The sequence below is a fragment of the Durio zibethinus genome, chromosome 3 (assembly GCF_047325235.1).
Source record: "Durio zibethinus cultivar Kanyao isolate XHJ-2024 chromosome 3, ASM4732523v1, whole genome shotgun sequence".
In the NCBI taxonomy this organism is placed as follows: domain Eukaryota; kingdom Viridiplantae; phylum Streptophyta; class Magnoliopsida; order Malvales; family Malvaceae; genus Durio; species Durio zibethinus.
The window spans coordinates 34,872,412-34,892,003 of record NC_143164.1 but is presented as its reverse complement, the minus strand read 5'-3'; the positions used below and the strand labels follow the sequence as shown (position 1 = coordinate 34,892,003).

The following is a 19,592-nucleotide window of genomic DNA, read 5'->3' as shown; positions in this document are numbered from 1 at the left end:
AGTTTGAATCGAATAAAATTTGAATTTTGTTTAATTATTATCAAATAAAATTTAAACTCTAATAGTTCGATTTATCAATTGAACCGAATTCGAACATACTTATATTTAACTCGAGTAATTCGTAAATTTAATCAAATTTTTATATTTTAATATGCTTTTATTATTTTAACTAATAAAATATCTCAAACTTGAGTTAAAATACAAATAATCGAGTTTTTATCAAATATAAAAATTAAACTTATTTTTATATGTTAATTAAATATAATTAAACGAATTTAAATAATTTAATTTTTATTTTGAATCAAATTCAAATAAAATAAATTTTGATCAAATTCAAATCAAATTTTAAATCTTAAATTTTGAATCAAATTTTAATTCAAACTAAAATTTAAACCCAAATCAGATCAATTGCAATTTTAACCTTAATTTCAAAATCCAATATAATGTTTGGATGGAAAATATACTTTCCTTGAGATATTACGAAATGTGGTGACGTGTCAAGCGGTACAACAAAATCCTTAGTCCGGGACCCAGCCTATTGTCTTAATCCAATTATTTGTTTGGATGGAAAATATACTTTCCTTGAGATATTGGGAAATAGAGGTGACATGTCAAGCCGTACAGCAAAAACCTTGTCCGGTTACGGTGTATTGTCCATTCAGTTACAAATCGAGAATGAAATCGATCACGCTTTTTTGACCAAGGAAAGTAGGCCCCAACCACTTTCACACTAGTTCTTGTCCCTAATAGGTACAATTTTGCATAGGCCCCGCCCCTCCCTCTCTTTTTCGAGCCTTGGTCCGCAGATCCAGCTTCGCAAAATCAAGCGCTTAAAATTTCAGCAATAAGTGCCGTCACTACCCACTAAAAAATAACACGTGTTTTGACGACCCACACGATCCACGCGGCGAACTCTTATTGGATGTTTTGTAGACCACAAAGCAGTATATATTTTCTTTTCTTTTTTTTTTTTGGAGGATAAAACAGGAAGAAACGGAGAGAAAAGGGGAATTGCAAATTGCAGAGAAAGAAAAGATTGCACTGAAAACGGTCAACGATGCATACTGTGTTCTCAGTTGATGATTTCTCCGACTCCTTCTGGGCGGCTACGCTTTCTGAGGCTGCGGCGGGGATGAACAGAAGCCAATCTGAGTGGGCGTTGGAGAGGTTTCTAGAAGAATTTTCTGGTGCGGGCGGAGCGATCCCGGGGTCGCGTGCCGGCGAGAATGTGATTGGTCCGTCCTTGGCGGCACCTCAGCCGTCTTTTTCCAAAGCTGAAGAAGGTGACGGGGATGGTGACGTGGTGGAGATAAAAACGCCTAATAATCAGAATCATAATCCTCCGCCGTCCGATTCGACACCGACGGTCCCCACTGACTTGGATGAGTTGCGTGCGATCCTCATGAACAAGCTTGAACAAGAATGCGCTGCTTTTGCTCTCTCTCGTGTATTCCTCTCTCTCAAATCTCCATTCCAGTTGGATCTAATAATAATAATACTAGTAATCTTGTTATTTCCAAAAACTCCTGAGTTATAATCTGCGAAAATTATTCAGGCGTCTGCTGTGAAGGCGAAAGATTCGTCTGCCCTAACTGAAAATCAAGCACTTAAATCGGGACCCCAAGTTAAAGGTAAGCTTTTGCATGGCATGCCTCTGATTTGATTTTTTTAGAATCCGGGTCTCTAGATTTTTTTTTCTCTAACGCAATAGATGGAATATTTTTACACCGAGAGAGGAAGGAACGTTTACGTTTCTCATTCTTAGGGAACTTTTTCTTTATAAGGTAGGATCTACATACGATTTCGGAATCCCTGCAAATGCATTTTAGGGATTGTCATCTGTTTTTTCATTTTTGATATCTTGTTTCTTTCACTTAGGCAAATTGTATGGAGCCAATTTTGAGTCAGTTCAGATGGGTACTTTTATTCCTGATAAGGAGTTTGATTGGTAGGGAGTCAATTAATAATAGTTAAATGTTTCTGATGTAAACAGAGTTATGGTTTGTGTAAACATGCACCTATTGTCTTTTTAGATGAAGGCAGCCTACTTACTGAAATTCAATTAGCGTTGAAGTGCAGATGGGATGGCGACTATGGTTTTATGTTGGGTGATTAGCATTTAGTAGTATCTTGCTTATAAGCTTGTGTCGTTGTAATAGGTGGCTGCAACCAATTAACATTGAGTCCTTTACCTTAGATTGAGTTTGTCAGCCCCTTGATATACGGGACAAGCCTATATGCTGTTGAATTGAATGTAGTTCATCAAGTCTGATTTGTTTGGGTTCAGCTAGTGCAAGAATGAATGAAAGGAATATTTCTGTATTTTGGTCCTTCTATGTTAACTCCAATGATTGTTTGGCTGCTTGGTGAACTGTAGGAAAACATTGATTTCTATTTAGTTGTTGCTGGAGTCATCCTACATATTTCATGCATGATTGTGCCTAATGATAGTAACAGTCCATGTTTTCACGGAGTGCAATGTGATTCCATCTCTAATTTATGCTTGTGTTGAGAGAGTGAAGGAAAGGAAAATGAATTGAAAGATGGAAGGATATATTAAAACAGAATTAATTGTTTACTAGCTTGGTAGTTTTATTAGTTTCCGATAAACTTTGCATAGGCAATCAAATAAAACAAGTAACATTACCCTGTTTATATTTTATTTTTCTTCACTTCTCAGTTTTCTTCTAACTTCTTTTTCTTGACATTTTCTAGGATCTAAACAGTAAACAATATTCTAAAGAATTTTGAAACTCTTCATGCAGTCATTTGGTTCTCATCTTCCCATAACTACTTATACTTTACATATAATAATATCTTGCTGATTTTTCTTTTTAATAAAAAAATCTACCATTGTAGGTTCCTCAAAGGTACAGGGTGAGCCAGATGCTGCACCTTGTGGAATTTCAGCTATGTCAACTACACAAAAAAAATCAGTGGTACAAGTGAGGCAAACCACAAGTGGGTCATCAAGAGAAGATTCAGATGATGATGAACTTGAAGGAGAGACTGAAACCACCGAGAACATGGATCCAGCTGATGCAAAACGTGCAAGGAGGTGATCCATGTTTTATATTTTGTCTTATAATCTTGATTGGTTTGAGCGGTTTGAAATGCTATTTGTTCTGTTCTTTGTTCTCTTTTGCTTAACATGTTTTCTTTCCTTTTTTTTTTTTCCCTCTTTTTCTTAGTACTAATTTAAAATGATTTTCTTCTCTTTTTAAGTAACAGGTATAAGAAGTAATTTGTTGTCTCGGGAAGAATCAAATATTTATTTTTCAAAGCGAACTTGAGCTGATGACTCTGTACACTTAATCAAACAAACTACCATTACCTTCATCAAAACTTAATTACCGCACTTGCCTCAGGGATCCATGTCTTTCATGGAATATGAATTTCTTTTCGTTTTGTTTTGTTTTGTTTTTCTATTTTTAAAAATCAATATATTTGTAAGGTATAATCATCCTTTTTTTAGTACCATATGTGTGAATTAATAAATTCTTACAAAACTTAAAATTTTAATTTGCTGATACAAATACAAAATTGCTGTATACTTATTGGTACAATGGTGATGGCTCAGAATGCGGTCAAATCGAGAATCAGCCAGACGCTCTAGAAGAAGAAAGCAGGCACATATGAATGAACTTGAAGAGCAGGTTTGCCGAATCATTCCCCCCCTTCCCCTTGATATTGTCTTGTACTCTGTCCTTTTTGATCCTTTAAGTGGTTTTTTTCTAGGTTGGTCAACTAAGAGATGAACATTCAACATTACTTAAGCGTCTAACTGACATGAATCACAAGCATGATGAAGCTGCTGTTGACAATAGAATTCTGAAGGCTGATATTGAGACATTAAGAGCAAAGGTGAAAATCACCATTGTCTAATTTTGCACTTTCTTATCATGATCCAGTTTTTCTGCAGTTAGTTGATATCTGAGCCCTCCTGAAAGTTGGAAACTTACTTCCAAATAAATGACCGGAGAATATATTATTTTGACACCACAAAGTTTGTGAAGATTAGTCTATGTCAAATTTTGAAAAGCCATGGCCAATTCATTTTCCTTCTTCATCTTGGATTAAAGGATTTAATCCTAAATGCGCTTGCAGAATATATTAACTGCAATTCTCTCAGGGGAAGGGAGATTAATTTGGTTGTTGGCAATTTATATGTGCTCCATTTCAGGGATATGCTGGACATTTCCAGTACTGACACACTGTCAGTTCTCTGGTGTGTTCAACTTTTCATATACTTAAAATTATTCATGATTTGTATGCCTCTCTGAATTTATACAATGGGTACTGACATGATCTTTTGTGTTAGTTAATGCCATTTTGCATTGCATTAAAGTTACCTTGTTGAACATATGCCAATGTCAGTGTCTGGACTGTTGCCAACTGTGAAACACATTCATTCATGAAACTGCTGCAAGACTGATTATAAATCTTTAACTATTTTACTTGCTATAAATCACTATTAATTATGATTGGTGCAATTTTAATTCTGGGTTGTCAGGTTGAATTTTCTATTTGAAATTTTCAGGTGAAAATGGCAGAAGAAACAGTTAAGCGGGTGACGGGGATTAACCCTGTTCTTCTATCTACGTCCAATGTACCTAGTGTAGGCATGTCCTTTGTTAGCAGCCCATTGGAAGCATCTACAGCTGCTCCTGTACCATTGCAGCCAAATACTAATCAGTTTTTTCACCAACCAGTTCCTAGCATTGATGTTCCCATTCATCATCAGAGAGTGGACAACAGTTTCCCATGCAACACCCTGGTTCCTCCTAATGTGAATCCACAAACTGAAGGAGTGAAACATGTCAATGAAACGTCTGCATTGCAGCATACACCCAGCTTGGAGCATGTCCAAGATCGGGTAGAGCACACTGGCATGCAAAAGCAGATTGGCCCTAGTGTCAGTCCATGCGGACCCATGCCTGGCTGGGAGCCTCGACTATCCCATGCGGCTGTCAATAACAAGAAGCTAAGTTGAATTTTATTGCCCCTCTTGTTTCCGGAGATGGGTTTTAAGAAGCTTAGCTGTTGGTACTACTATTGGTTAAATCTATTCATAAGTATTGATTCTCACTGCATTCTTGTATTCAAGACCTTCATCTGCATTGACCATCATATCTGTTACCATAACATGGCTATACTCCTCAGTTCTTTGAGTATACTTATTTGGTAAATAATGATGTATGAAATTTCTATAAAATTCATGTAATTTTGCTCAAGGAGCTAAATCTGCTGTTATGGTACTCCATTTCAGCTATTAAAGATGGACCATTCAAAAAATTTGAATACTTGTTTTTTTGACAAACTGTCCTGCACAACGAGATGACAGCAGGTATTTGACGATGAATAGATTATTCAAGGTATAATGTTACATATCCGATATCCCCGACCATAAAAAGTAGATGATTAATCGTTCTGTTTTGTCTCATTTTGGTTAGAGAGTTGGAAAGGAGAGACTATCATGTTAAAGTTGAAAGCAGAGCTTCAAAGACGAAAGAGTGTTAAGATTTTGCAGCTAGAGGTTATTACTAACTAGTTCGCAAGTTAGGTTTTTACACAAAATTTCCGTTTTCCATCCCCTTCGGTGGGCATTTAAATGATGTTAATGCTTTACCGGCTACCTCAAAAAAATAAAGTAAATGACAAGGGATAGTTCTGTGCAAACTGGGGTGTAAAGCTGAAGCCATTGAATAATTGGCATTTGAAACAAATCAACAGCTTATATATTGATTCAAATAATGTGTAAAAATGGTACAATAAAATATACCGTGAGTGACTGGCTGATCATCTTCTTATTCTTTCACGTCTTTTGACAATCTCAGATTACGGGTACATATTGAGTAGAGAAAATGGATTGGCAGGCTTTCATCTGTTAAAAAAAGGAAAAGTTCGCCCAAGATGATTGATCAAAAGGATACCAAATGGCACGGACGCTTCTCCATTAATCAGATATTGGTCTATTTGAACCACCCTTATGACCATAGTACATAGGTAAAAGACACCGCGATCCATGTTTCCTTCATAACACCGCCAATAAAACATCCATAGTGCCACTATACAACCGATGGGAATGGCCCATCTGCCAAAACAAATACATTCGTCGTAACTTCAGAACGATACGAAACAAAAATTGGTCATTTTGACATACTTTTATTGAGAATGCATGACAGAATGGTTACAATAACAAGCAAGTTTGTTTCAGAAGTGCTATATTACCTGTCCAAATCAAGAATGGGACTGTAGACAAGAGTTTCCCAAGTGGCCACAACAAAATGCCACACAGGGTTGCAGTAAAGAGACTCCGCTGACCGAAACATCCTCGTATATGTCTCCAAGAATATAAATAGTATCCATGCAGCCATTTCAATCAAAATGAACTTTATGATAAACCGGCCAACCACCACCATGACAAGGGAAAAGACAACCAACCAATTCAAGAGCCTTTGATTGTATTCCTTGATAAATAGAGACCATGACTTTCCCATCATCTGCAAAATAAATGATAGGTTTGAAAACATATTATTTTGCAAAGACATTTGTGCACAGCAGATACAATTTCAATTACGAAGCACCATAAATATAGCTTTTCCATTTAATTGGCAAGTGGAATTTTAAAAATGTTCTGTCCCCTTGTCACCCACAATTCCTTCAAATCCAAGGCGTTTAATTTTATTGAAATTATTTTGGTTTCAGCTCCACCGTAGAAGACCAAAAGTACTTTAACTTAACTTCATTGATTTAAGCTTTAAATTGATTCAGACTCATTTACAAATGCTCTCTAACACTCTTAATCAATAAAATTTAATGGAACTCCATCTTTGTGCTAAATATCACGACAGAAGGAAAAAAAACATTTCATAAGAAAAAGGAAACAGAAAATAGAACTGCAAAGACTCCTGATTTACCTTCACCATGCATTGCTTGTAGTTTGCCTTTGAAGGCCCAATGCACTCCCGTTCAAAGCTTTGGTTACATTGCACCAAACCTGCATTAAATTTTGCCATGGTAGGAAGTCTCAGAACTTGAAGCTGGTCCACTCTGTCCTCACATTTGGTATATAGCGCCTCACAGATCCTTGAGGACTGATTCGTTTGCCAGAATGACATTTTTATACACCTAGACAAAATTTTCCGCATTATGGACATGAAACTTACAAAAGTTTGTAGTCGACAAGATCAGACTACATACAAAGTGCATTCAAGAGTAGGATTTATTACTTTATCTTTAAAACCCCAGATATACATTTATATCAGATATAAGAACATGCCTAGCAGGATAAATAGTTAACCACAAAAACATCTTCATATAGATTTTCTGCTCGTTTGCAATAGCAATTGATCAAATAGCTTAAATCAGAGTGACCCCTATCTGGATTTCCAAAAGTAATAGGAAATTTGAAAAACTCAAGAAACTTCACAAAAGATAAATGTGTTACCTGTTAGTGAAACTTCTCATATGGGTGTCTATTTAAGTTTCCTACTTGTTTCCTCACTTACAAAATCTTCTTTTCCCACCACTAAACAAGAATCTGAATTATTTGGTAAAATGAAGAACCAAGAATTTGAATTCCTAATGTAAAAAATTTTTAATGTGTGAATTGATAAAAGTATTAGCCCCTTAAAATGCTGGTAAATGCCTCTTTCATTTCTTCATCCGCCAGCATGGCAGATCTCTTTGCATGGTGACGGCCAAAATGTTGTTCATCAAAAGCCTTCATTGCTTCCTCTCGGGACCTTTCATGAGCATCTTGTAAGGATTGCTCTGGCATAGCTAGACCTAATTTTCCCATCCTTTCACTGTATAACTTCAAACATCGCTCAAGAATACCTTTATTGAAAACCTCTACCAGAAAGCCTGTTGATGGGATCTCCCCTTTATTCAAAGCTTCAAGTATCTATAAGATTAAAAATAAAAATTCATATTAATAATGCTAAGTTGTGAACATCAATAAATCACCATTCCTAACAATTAGAAAACTCCAACTTATCCAAGACCAAAAGGTCTGAGAATGTGAAGATAAACTAACCTGCTCCAGGAATGAAACAAACTCCTTTCCATTTAAAGGCTTGCCCTGCACAATCTTTGGGTGTATAACACTAGATACAAGCTCTTTCAATTGCTCTCTTTTCTTAAAATACATGATCAAGGTCATCATCCTTCAGGTCACAAAGCTTTGTTCACATGAGATGAGGCTGTAAGTTCAAATTCAAGCAATTAGATACTAAAGGTTTAGATTTTAACAATAACTTTATCTATTAGCCGACAAATAACATAGATCTACAGCAGATCAACAAATGAGCAAAAGCATATACACATTCCATCATATCCTAAATTTCACTGCAGGCATGCACAAATATGTATTTGCCTTCCATACCACCCATAAACAAAATACAAATACTGACCATAACCATTGGTTATAAAATGTCTACGTACATAAGTCTTATACCCACTTCATGTTCAAAAAAGATTACGTCACACTCAAGCATCCGTTTACATTTCTGTTCAGAATGAAAATAGCAATGGAAAAGGGGAGAAAGGGAAAAGAGCCAAGGCATCATATGAGTAGTAAAACAAAAACATTTGAAACTCATACTTGTGGTAGGCTAAATGCCGTGCTGTTATCACCCATTACAGCTAAGGAGTCCCGGATCTGATTAACCTGATAAAGTTCCAAGAACTGTGAAATTCTGATCCAAGAATTAGTCTAGTGATAGCCTACAACTGCGGTCAGGGAAAGAATACCTGATCAATTATTTTGTCCCCCGAAGATACAACAGACACACACCATCATACGACCATCCCAAAAATAAAGCAAGATTAACATAAATAAAATCTGTCCAACAATTAAGCATGATTGAGTAAACTAATCATCAGTGTTAGGGACATATCTAAGTGCCTCATCCACCATTTCTTTCACTGATTTTCCTTCTGTATAAAACCAAGAAAAATGTCAGTGAATTGCCCCAGAATTGCAAGGCAGAGGTAATAGCCTAACGGTAGCCACACAATTTACCACCAAAAAGAAGGTATTGAGTTCAAATCCCCTCTCCTTAACTTAACTGTAAAAAAATTCCATCTAAATTGCAGAAAAATAGAAAAGAGCAGAAAGGAGTGTCTTCCAAATCAGAAGCTTAGCACAATCTTTTCCACAGCATTTTAAAAGAAGTTTAAGAGCATGGTAAATGGATCCAAAGAAAAGTTTAACCAGACATAAATACAAGCATATAAAATAAAAAAGAATTTGACATAGAATAGAAGCTACAAAGGGATAATGGATAACTTTGTTGCAGATATAACATTACAGGCACTGTCATATAAGCTAGTATGTCACAGGTACATTGACATTTAAAGTAGCAGGGACTTGTGACACTTCATAAATCGTATGCTGGAAGGAAATTATGAACTTACGCAGAAAATCACACTGGATAAGCCACAAAAGTTTTTCAGGTTCAAAAGCAATGTCTTGCCCTTACAAAAAATTCAGTTACTTGAGAATCTCCATAGCAAAACAACCTTCATTGCACAAGCATAAATATAACAAACATTTTAGGGGCTTACAAATTACCTTCACTCTGTTCAATGAAATATTTGTCAAGCAAACCACAAAACAAGTTAGCATCAACATTAACATGCATTAAAAAGCAAAATAGCACCAAGCTTGCTCAGTGTACGAAATAAATTGATAATACTTTCAATTCAGAATATGGCATAAGGGCAAACCTTCCATAAAATTCTTCAGCAAGCTCAACAGCAAATGATAGCCGAGATATGTCAGCTTCACGGATCTAATGAAGAATAGCAAAAGCAGGAGTATCAACAAAAAATCAACCCATCAAAGGCAGCTGCTAATTCTGGGCTTCAAGAATTTTGACCCAGAAATCCACAACCTTATGCATAGACCGCAAAGCTACATGAAGACCTTAAATATGAAAATTGACAGCACCTCTTTTATAAATGTACAATAAGAAAAGCCCTTATAAGACCTCTGGATAGCACTTTAATTTTAGCCAAGAAGAGGAGGTAGTGTTTAAGAATTTCTTATGTTGGAAGACATTTTTCTATTTAAAAGAATATTTCCTGCAGATAAATCAATTTTAAATTTATCAAAATCCAAAAAAAAAAACTTTTTTTTTTTTTGTTTTAAGAATCAAACATATCTTAACCACAAGAATTTCACACCTAAATAATACTTAATATCTAGCAAAACCAATCTTCATACTCATAGAGCCCTAAAGTTAAGTAAGTTTTCACTCAAAATTTTTTGTAAAAGCAAGAATTAATGTATGATACTGGTGTCCTAATTTTATATCTCAAGAAACATTTAGCTTCATGGAATTTAGCTTGAACTACTAATCTTTTCAGCTTCCCAATATGTAAATGTTCCAAATAAGAGCATCTAAAAACAAGGAAAATTATAGAAAAAATAACTAACCATCTCGGGCAGGTTATAAATTAGTACAGAACTCATAACAGTTGCAAAAGCAAAAATCCTGCATGAACAGACATCAGAAAGGCAATATGACTAAATATATACTGTATAAAGCAAGTTAAAGCACATATGCTGGGATTACCTATCGTCATATACATTTGACTTCCCAACACTTTCAAAACCCTCAGTATCAAGGTAGAAAACAGAAGTTGTTACTCCATTAATATCCAATTCTAGTGGGGTTCCCCAAACCCAAATCCCTGGTAGAGATAAAGTGTAAACATAATCTATTTAACAGTTGTGCATAATTGTAATATCATTGCTGTCTTACCCTTTGTTTTTGCGTCATGCATGTGTCCCACACCAAATCCTGAGGGATAAACAGGAAAAAACATAAAGAGAAAGCCATCAATTCAATCCCATTTAAACTGTCAAAAATGTTGAAACTGACAACAAGGTCAACGAAAAATAGGAGCATATTGCAGTGTAGAATGCACCTTCATACCAAGACAGCGAAAGAAGTTGATTTAGCAGAAAAGATTTACCAGAGCGGTAGGGACCAATGACCGGGATATACAAATCCAAAAAGATTGAGTACACGTGGGAGACTAAAGACCAAAGGGATTATTATCAAAAGGCAAATTAGGAGCAATTTAAAATTTGAAATGATATGTTGCAGGAGCAAACCAATATTGTCAACCAGTATTTCACTCAGAATAACATGTTTGAAATCATTGAAGAAATCGGCAAATATTGTATTTGTATCTTAGATGTAACAAACAATTCAGATTCTCAAATTCATATCTGATGATTTAGTGCATCAATTTTCCCAAATTCACCTCCCATAGAGATTCTAACACTCATACTCAGGATGAATTTCCTAACCTAAAAAAGACCAACATTTCTATAACATGGGCAATTTTTTCTTTCGTTCTTACTTTCTTGGGAAAGGAAGGGTATACCTACTTTAGCACTTCACACTTTGAGTCTAATTGATATTTAGAGTCAGGTCACCATGATAAAGCGATAAACTGCAAATACACACTAGATCTCCGGGAAGGGTATCTGAAACTTACTTCCTCTTTCTTATTTTTTGTTGGGATGGTTTGACAAAAAAGGGGGGTTAGATGCCCAGCTAGAGCCATTTGCTTTAGCAATTCAAATTTTGAGTCTAATTGATATTTAGAGTCAGGTTACCAGAATAAAATCAATAAACTGCAAATACATATTAGATGTCTGGGAAGGATATCTGAAACTTACAGCAACAGCTGCAATAGGGGTAGTTATTCTGCTGATGGCTTCCAAGCCTTCCCTCGAAAGATGAAGCTTCATATGACCAGGATCAGGCTCCACAATAGGTAACCTATATGTATAAATTTAAGTAAAAGAAAGAAGGAAAAGAGACCAGCATTAGAAAAAGTAAAAGATCACTGTGACCTATTGAAAATATGTGAAGTTATTGCAAAGGCAACGTAACAAAGCAGATAATCTAGCTATGATGCAACCCAAGCTATATGGATTACAAACTTATATGGGTTTCATCATATAGCTTTGCTGCTTTATTTACACTACTATGCCACAAACCCGCTGCACCATAAAAGCCGCTTTGCTCTCCAAAATAAATTTTATGTCTTCATAGATAATTCCTTATGCTTCTGATGTATATCAGAGAAACATTAAAAAATGTTTTCAAACGTTCGCATGAATCAAGACTTTCAATGTAATGTTCCAATTTCCAACTAAGTGAGAAAAAAATCACAATCAGAACCTACCAGCAATGAGTGATCCCAAGACAACTTAGGAACTGCCAAACCTCTAGAGAGCAAGCTAATTACGCATTGGTTCAACCAAAATAACTGGTCCTCTCAAAAACATCATTGCTGAGCAAGAACCTTTTTAACTGTAACCAGACTTCCCAAATCTCAATGGCAAAAGAGTCAGTTAATCAGAAGATAATTACCATGATCTACCCTAGCCAAGCAATTGCATATTTAATTCCAATCAGGCTGTGACCTTTTTCTTTTCAAGATTTTTTTTAGTCATTTAACTTAAATTGTCAATCCCTAACATCCCATATGATATCAGGAAACTACTAACTTACTCTACGAATAAGCCTAAAGGTCATCAGTCAGTCAATGAACTTGGCAGAAACAACGAGGTCAACAAACTTGGCTCAAAATTGCCTCTCAGAACATTAGTCTAGTTATATTTTACACATACATGAAATTAGTAAAATCGTTGAAACCTCGTTTTAAAGCTCAATTGTATCAGACAAAATCGTGAACATATCCAAGAGGGAAAAAATAACAAAGTGGTGGCAATAACTGCCAATAAACCAACAATGTGTCACGGAGATCTTAAAACCACGCGAAAAGGTTTCTCATTTTAAAGCTAACAATTTACAAATCATGTTGTAATCAAATCTTAACTACTACAATAGCTATAAATCAAGTCAACAAAGCATCAAAGTTTAAATATAAAAAAATTTAAAAAAAATACGGTTGGTGAAAATTGTCAATTGAGAAAGACCCAGATGCCAAAAGGAGGAGAAGTATCGAAACAACAAAGACCAGATAAGAAATCTCCATTGTTGGCAAAGATTGTTATTTTCCAAATGCAGATATAAGAAAGTGTACAAATAAGGCGAACATGAAAGAGGTTGGGATTCGGAAAAAAGACCCAGATGGGTGTACTTTAAGAATCGTGAACGCGCGTGGGAGAAGTTCTGTTGCATCTACAAAGAAAGAGAGGGATCCATGTCGCCCCGGAGGGGAATTTTTCTTCTTGTCTAATTTTGGAAATTAATGGGAGTGATTTTACCATTCAGGGGCGAAGGTGTGGTGAAAATGCGGTGAAAAGAGGAAGGGTAAAATTGGAAATATAAACATGGTAAGTTCAAGTTGACAGGAGTTGACGGTGTCAAATGTACACTTGGCTTGTTATTATTGGTTGGTTAACAAAAGTACTAAGTCGTAGGTTTTGACTTGGTTCAACTGCCCAAGCAACCCGGACAGATGTCGGACCTTATTCATGTGTCGGTCTTTCTTTTGTCTTTTTATTCATTTTCGTTTTCCATCTTATCATTCGCTTGATTTATCATTGGCTTGATTTAGTTCATGAAGCAACCCGTAACCCTTTTTTTCTTTTTTTGCTTTAAATAATCCTCACAAATAAGTTTCATTATTTACACCTTTCACAAGATTAAAAAAAGCTGTAATTTTACTTTAGATATTAATGGGAATTTTTTATGAAAAAATTATAGCTTAAAATAAAAAAATTTTAAGAATTGAAATTTAAAATTTAAATTTGATAATAACAATTTCATAAAAATAATTACACGAATCAATTTAATTTAACTTAAATTCATTTAAATAAAAAATTTAACTTTAAACTTGTAAAATTTTAAGTGTTGGTATAAATAAATAATATTGTTACTATCTTATAAATATCGAAACTTTAAGCATATTTAGATTTCATCATGCAATAGAATTAGTATGACAATAATTTCATAGTCAATTGAGAAAAAATCAAACACGATGACATTCTTATTTAAATATATATATATATATATATATCTAAAGTCATATCTCATGGTGACTGTATTAATAATATCTCTTAACACAAGCCAACTACAATAAACAAATTCGGCCAAAAAAAAATAATAAACAAAGATAAATACTTTTTTTTGCTTGGTTCTCCATTTATATGTGCAACTGTAAATTGTCGTTTCATCTTTGTTTCAGAAAAATAGGATGATATATATATATAAATATATATATATATATATATTTCTCATTTACTGTTTTCCCCTACCATTGAGGTAATCATTTAGTTTCATCTCTGAAGCTCTATGAAAGAACTGCTCTCTGGCCAAGCTTCGAACTTGCTTAATGTATGAATCAAAACTCAGAGCCTCTTGTTCAAGTGCCTTGTCCAATTTATATAGCACATCCTCTATAGCCAAATCTGCAGCCGTGCACTCAAGTCTCATTCTTGACTTCTCATCAATTTCAAATGCATCCTCAATTTCAACTTCTCCTGCATCCAAGGCCATTATTGGTCTTCGATCATTAACTCTCAGCCAGTTCACCAGCCTATCAGTTTCCTCCACCCAATTGTTAGATCTCTCTCTCAGGTTACTCCTTTCCCGCTCCATCTCGGAAATCATGCTTCTGGAAAAACGATCGCGACTCTTCAGTTCTTCCTGCAACAAGGATAGCTCCTCTATTTCTTCAAAAGTGCTGGTCCGCAAAGCAACCATGTCATAGTGAAGTATGCCTACAAGTCTATCAAGAGCTTCCTTTCTAGAAACAAGAGATGGGTCAGTGAAGAAGCTAGTCGTCGACGGCAAATATGAGAAAGGATGATCATGGCTAAATAGCCGGACAAGATTGTGCAAGAGGTCAGAAAGGTTGCATGGAGGATGTTTCCAGGTTAGGACATAAGGTGGGGATGTGGCACCAGAAGCGTCAACAAAAGGATGATGGCGATGAATTGGGGTCGTGGGATCAGGTGAAACAAAGACTAAAGGAGCCTTCTGAGGGTAGTTTTCATGGAGCCAAATGGTGAGAGGAATGGGAGGTGTGGAGTTGGAGACATGGACACAGCCACTAGCACATAGAAGGTTCACTTCGGTTCCATCATTGTGCGTGAATCTACCAGTTGAGGGCCTGAAACCAGGGTATTCTTGAAGCAATGAAAGGAGGTGTCTTAGAATAATCCATTTCTGTTTAGAGTCCGAGTAGGATAGATCATAAGGGCTGCTGGCAAAAAGAGCTGCTTGTATGAATTCCTTTGGGGCTGGCGATGCCATAGAAATAGCCTGAGATGGAATGCAGGAATAATGCTTATTGGCAAAAGGGAATTCTGTAATCTTAGATATAAATAAATCAATCAAAGAATTAAGATCTAGAATATAGCTAGTCAATCTAGAAAAAATTTGCAAATGCCATTAAATTGGTTGGAAGCTTTCTTATGACCTTTAGCAGGTTTCCTATGGAATTTCCGCTTGGTATACTGGTCAACAATGACTCAACAACCGTGGTTTTGTTTTTACTACCTTTCTTTATATTAACAAATAATATAGATGACTTTTCTGGGAAAGTACGGACTGAAGGGAGGTTTTCTCAGGCTACTTGGTCTCCTGTTACTTTGCCATGAATATTATCCAGCGAACCAATTTAATTTCACATTGATTAATTCTTTCACCAGCTGCTGATATCAACAAGTTATGTGAAGCAGCAACAAAGAAATCGACACTAATCACAAAGGAAATTCCCACAAATTTTCCTTCATAGTTCCAACAGGCACCTTTATATATATCAATTATATACTTTGACCTCTCCTAAATTAAAAAATCATACTGTGAATTCTCGTTTGCTTTGAAATTTAGCAACCGAAGAAAAGAAACCAAAATCAAGAGAACGATGCCCTAAAGCCCTCACAGGTTGCCTGCAAATTCTGGATGGATGTCTTTAGCTTCGACGGATTGTATTAATTTTGACAGATAAAATATATAATAGATATATATGTTTACCAACAAGTTAAGATTTTTCTGATTTTACAAAAAAGCTTACAGTTTGAAGATAGAAAAAATAATTATAGTTATTAAGATTCAAATTTTAAATCAGCTGAATGACACTTGTTAATCAAACTAACCTTCAGATTCAAAAATTGATTGTTTATTAAGTTAATGATTTCTGGAATTTTAGTGATGAGCAAGCTGCAATTTTCTTAATAATTACATTTATATTCGTTAAGCTGCTTGGATAAGAATCTAGAATTCTGGACTTGCAGCTAGCCTACACGTTACACTTAAGCCTTCTGACGTATCTCTTAATGATTAAGATAGTTTAGTACGCGTTTGGTTTATGAAAATAAAACTGTTTTTTATTTTCATTTTCATGAAAAATAAAAAATAAATTAAAATTTTTGTTTGGTTGTAAAAATAAAAATGAAAATAGGTCAATTGGAAAATAAAAAATTATTTTTGATTATTTTCAACGAAAATGGAACGAAGGAAATGAAAAAGTTGAAAACGGGGGGCTTTTAAATATTTTATTTTATTTCGAGACATTTGAATCTTCGAGATCTCCAAAATAATGCCTCCATAGCCGTAAATGACAAAAGCAGCATGAAAGCATCCAAAATTTTCAGATTCGAATCATGAGGTCTTGCTGCCTCACCAATCACCACTCGTATGGCTTGAAGTCCCAGCTAGCTTCGACATTCTCACCAAGAAAGCATAAAAAAAAAAAAGTAATATTTTTTTGTGGGTTCATTTTTATTTTTTATATAAAAGTTGAATTGTTTAAAACGTTAGATGATATTTTATTATTATATTATGAAATTTACGATGATTGAATGATTAATAAATATTTTTATTTGAAATTTTATATTTATTTGAATTATTTTATTATATATTTTTAAAAGATATAATTTACTTAATTATTTTGTTTTTTTTTTTATTTTGAAGATGCACATATTAAAGATATTTTCACAATTTTTAGTTTATATATCAAACATAATTTTAAATTTCAAAAAATAAAAAATAAAATTAATTTCATAAAATAAAAATAAAAAACAAAAACAAAAAATATTTTCATAAACCAATCGCAACCCGACTTCCCCGCTTTGCTATTTGATTTGGATGAGGACAGTTTACTTTGTATAGCTTTCTTGGAGACCAAGATTAGAGTTCATAACCAATATATATCTTATTCATATAATATTTTTAAAACAGTAACATTTAACATATAATAATTCATTCTTCTATTATTGTGATTTTTTTTTATAAAAAAAAAATTCAACAAGTCATAAAATTCGGTCTCGATGTTAAATAAAAGCTAAATCATATGTTTAATCTCTCCATTACTTAAAAAATAACGAAGATGTGTTCTATTAATCTCAAGGCTTTGAATGCATTGAAATTATTTTTATTTATAATTTTACTGAATTTAAAGCTATTAAAATTCAGTCATAGATTAAGTTCAATGTGCATTCCATGTCTTCGGCCAGAATATTAATATAGAATAAAAAGATTCGGCTAGATTGACTGGGTTTTTGAATATGGGCCTCAAATCAAATTTCACGATTTTTTTTTTCGAGGAGGCTGTTTGTCATCTTGAAATGTAAGCCAGTGAAGGGCTTTTCCTAGAGACCCTAAAGCCCATAAAATTTTCTAGAACTGTATGTCATAGCCCATGAAAACTAACCCATACTTTTTTCAGTATTGCAGGCTTTGTAAGAAAATCCTGGGCAAACTGACTTTGGTGAATGACCATTTCATTGTGTAATCGAATTCATCCAAGTAATTAAATAGAAAGTAAGAGATTAACAAAGGGATTCTGGTGTGTTGAGGTTGCAAGAGAGATAGGATTTAGGAAAGCCCTGAATACAATAGGAAAGTAGGTTGAATGCAACCGAAAATATATAGAAACGATTTTTTTCCTTTCACTATATGATTTAGTAGCTAAAAAGCTTTGAGAAAAGCATATGAACATGAGTTCTAATCTCGTCACCCTTGTCCCTCCATAAGGGTTTTTCCTTTTTATGAACCAAAAAAGAAATAAGATTAAATCTTGAATTTTACAAAAAAAACAAGGTAAAAAAAAAAAAAAAGAGGGAAAACAAGTGGAGATAGTTAGAAGGTAGGTTATTTGTTTAGGTGTAATGTGATTAGGTCAAGGTTTGGTTAGTCTGAAACAACTATCCCTCTTTCTTTCCTAATTCCCTTCTCGTTCTTCCGATTTTTTTATTTATTTTTTTATTGTTAATCTTTCGTTTTCTTTCTTTTTTCTTAAGGGATCTCTCCCTTTCTCTCTCACAATCTGTCTTTGGACCTTTGGCGTGTGAAACAGGGTTTCCCCGTCCCCTTTTCAAGGCACATTCTTTGCTGCAGGAGACCCACGCCCTTTCTATTCTTGGGTATCTCTGCCAACTTAAGGCAAAGCCAAGGATTGTAAAGGGCGTAAAATATAATTTGCTTCGCCAATTTAATGATTTAAAAACTGACCAACTCCATCAATGTCGGATACCTTTCGCATTGGGTTGTTAGTTTTAGGTATCCTAGAAGCTGAAAGCGGCAATTTTACCAGTTTATGGGAATGGAAAAGGACTCATAACAAAATTTACGGCTTTTCAGTTTACAATTGTGAGATTTTCTATATTTCAAAGTTTCATGTTGCAATCTAATATGAAGTTGAAATGCGATTACATGCTCAAATCACATAATTACTCACCTAACCAATATAATTTCATATTTTAAAAAAAAATTATTAAATTGGAAAGGATTATTTTAATTTGGTTTTGAGTATTCTTATTTTTTTATAAAAGATGTTATAATTTAAGATAAAAAATTATAAATATTAATTTTTAAATATTAAATTTTTAAATAATATTTTTTAAAAATAATTATACAAATCAATTAAATTAAATTTAAACCAAAATTTTTAATTGAAATCTCAATTATTGCCTAACAAAACAAAGAAAATATTGGAGGAAATAATTCAGAATTTCAAACAATCTCCGCATGAAAAGTGGCATCATCTTTAAAAAAAAAAAACGTTGGTGGGTTTTAAATCACACAATTTCAGGTAACATCAAGCAATAAAATCGTGTCAGAACTTGAAATGAGCACATAATGAAAACATGAACAGACAGGTTTTAATTTCCTTTTTCTTTTCCCTAATTCCAAACCTACTTCCATCAACTTCATGCAAAGACTGAAAACAAAGGGATGTGTGGTCCAAAAATGGCGCATTAAAGGCATAATGGAGCCGTGTTTGGATCATCAGAGAGGGAATGAATCTCTCGTGTCATTTTCGCCAACAGAACCACCGTTTTTGTCTTGTTGTTACAGTTTTATACAGCCAGAAAACTTTGGCTTTGAAACTATCAAACTCTCCCAGGGTCCTATTTCTTCTCTCTTCTCCGTCTACTCTGTTAGTGCTAAATAACAAACGTTGGCCGTTGCAGCAGCTTGGTCTGGTCTCTCTGTTTCAAAGTTTAAGGGTCTGGTGCCTTTTTTTTTTTTTTTTGAAATTTGATAATTGTAGCTAAGAAATAAAGCAAGTAAGCATTGTGCTTGTACCAAGCTACGATCTTAGAGTATTTTTGACAAGATAGAAAAGAAGGTAATTAAAGATAA

At 34.3% G+C, this 19,592-nt stretch overlaps 2 protein-coding genes and 1 pseudogene across 3 annotated transcripts; 1 reads left to right on the top strand and 2 right to left on the bottom strand.

Moving 5' to 3' along the window:
* The first annotated feature begins 980 nt into the window (after nucleotides 1-980).
* Nucleotides 981-5,224, top strand: LOC111283283 (light-inducible protein CPRF2-like). The gene is made up of 6 exons (XM_022871740.2): nucleotides 981-1,447; nucleotides 1,556-1,631; nucleotides 2,860-3,058; nucleotides 3,581-3,656; nucleotides 3,739-3,864; nucleotides 4,541-5,224. Exons 1-6 carry the CDS (start codon nucleotides 1,058-1,060, stop codon nucleotides 4,991-4,993), a joined length of 1,320 nt encoding a protein of 439 aa, XP_022727475.2. The 5' UTR covers nucleotides 981-1,057; the 3' UTR covers nucleotides 4,994-5,224.
* Nucleotides 5,225-5,685: 461 nt separating this feature from the next.
* On the bottom strand, nucleotides 5,686-13,118 carry LOC111283284 (uncharacterized; annotated as a pseudogene). The gene is made up of 15 exons (XR_016341036.1): nucleotides 12,217-13,118; nucleotides 11,705-11,807; nucleotides 10,776-10,814; nucleotides 10,587-10,704; nucleotides 10,448-10,505; nucleotides 9,731-9,800; nucleotides 9,424-9,486; nucleotides 8,891-8,943; nucleotides 8,758-8,784; nucleotides 8,609-8,674; nucleotides 8,042-8,207; nucleotides 7,652-7,909; nucleotides 6,921-7,131; nucleotides 6,232-6,503; nucleotides 5,686-6,094 (listed from the first exon to the last, which is right to left on the bottom strand). The product of XR_016341036.1 is annotated as an uncharacterized LOC111283284 (transcript).
* Nucleotides 13,119-14,041: 923 nt separating this feature from the next.
* Nucleotides 14,042-15,525, bottom strand: LOC111283558 (protein ELC-like). Its single transcript, XM_022872138.2, has one exon. It carries the CDS (start codon nucleotides 15,255-15,257, stop codon nucleotides 14,241-14,243), a length of 1,017 nt encoding a protein of 338 aa, XP_022727873.2. The 5' UTR covers nucleotides 15,258-15,525; the 3' UTR covers nucleotides 14,042-14,240.
* Between the last annotated feature and the right edge of the window lie 4,067 nt (nucleotides 15,526-19,592).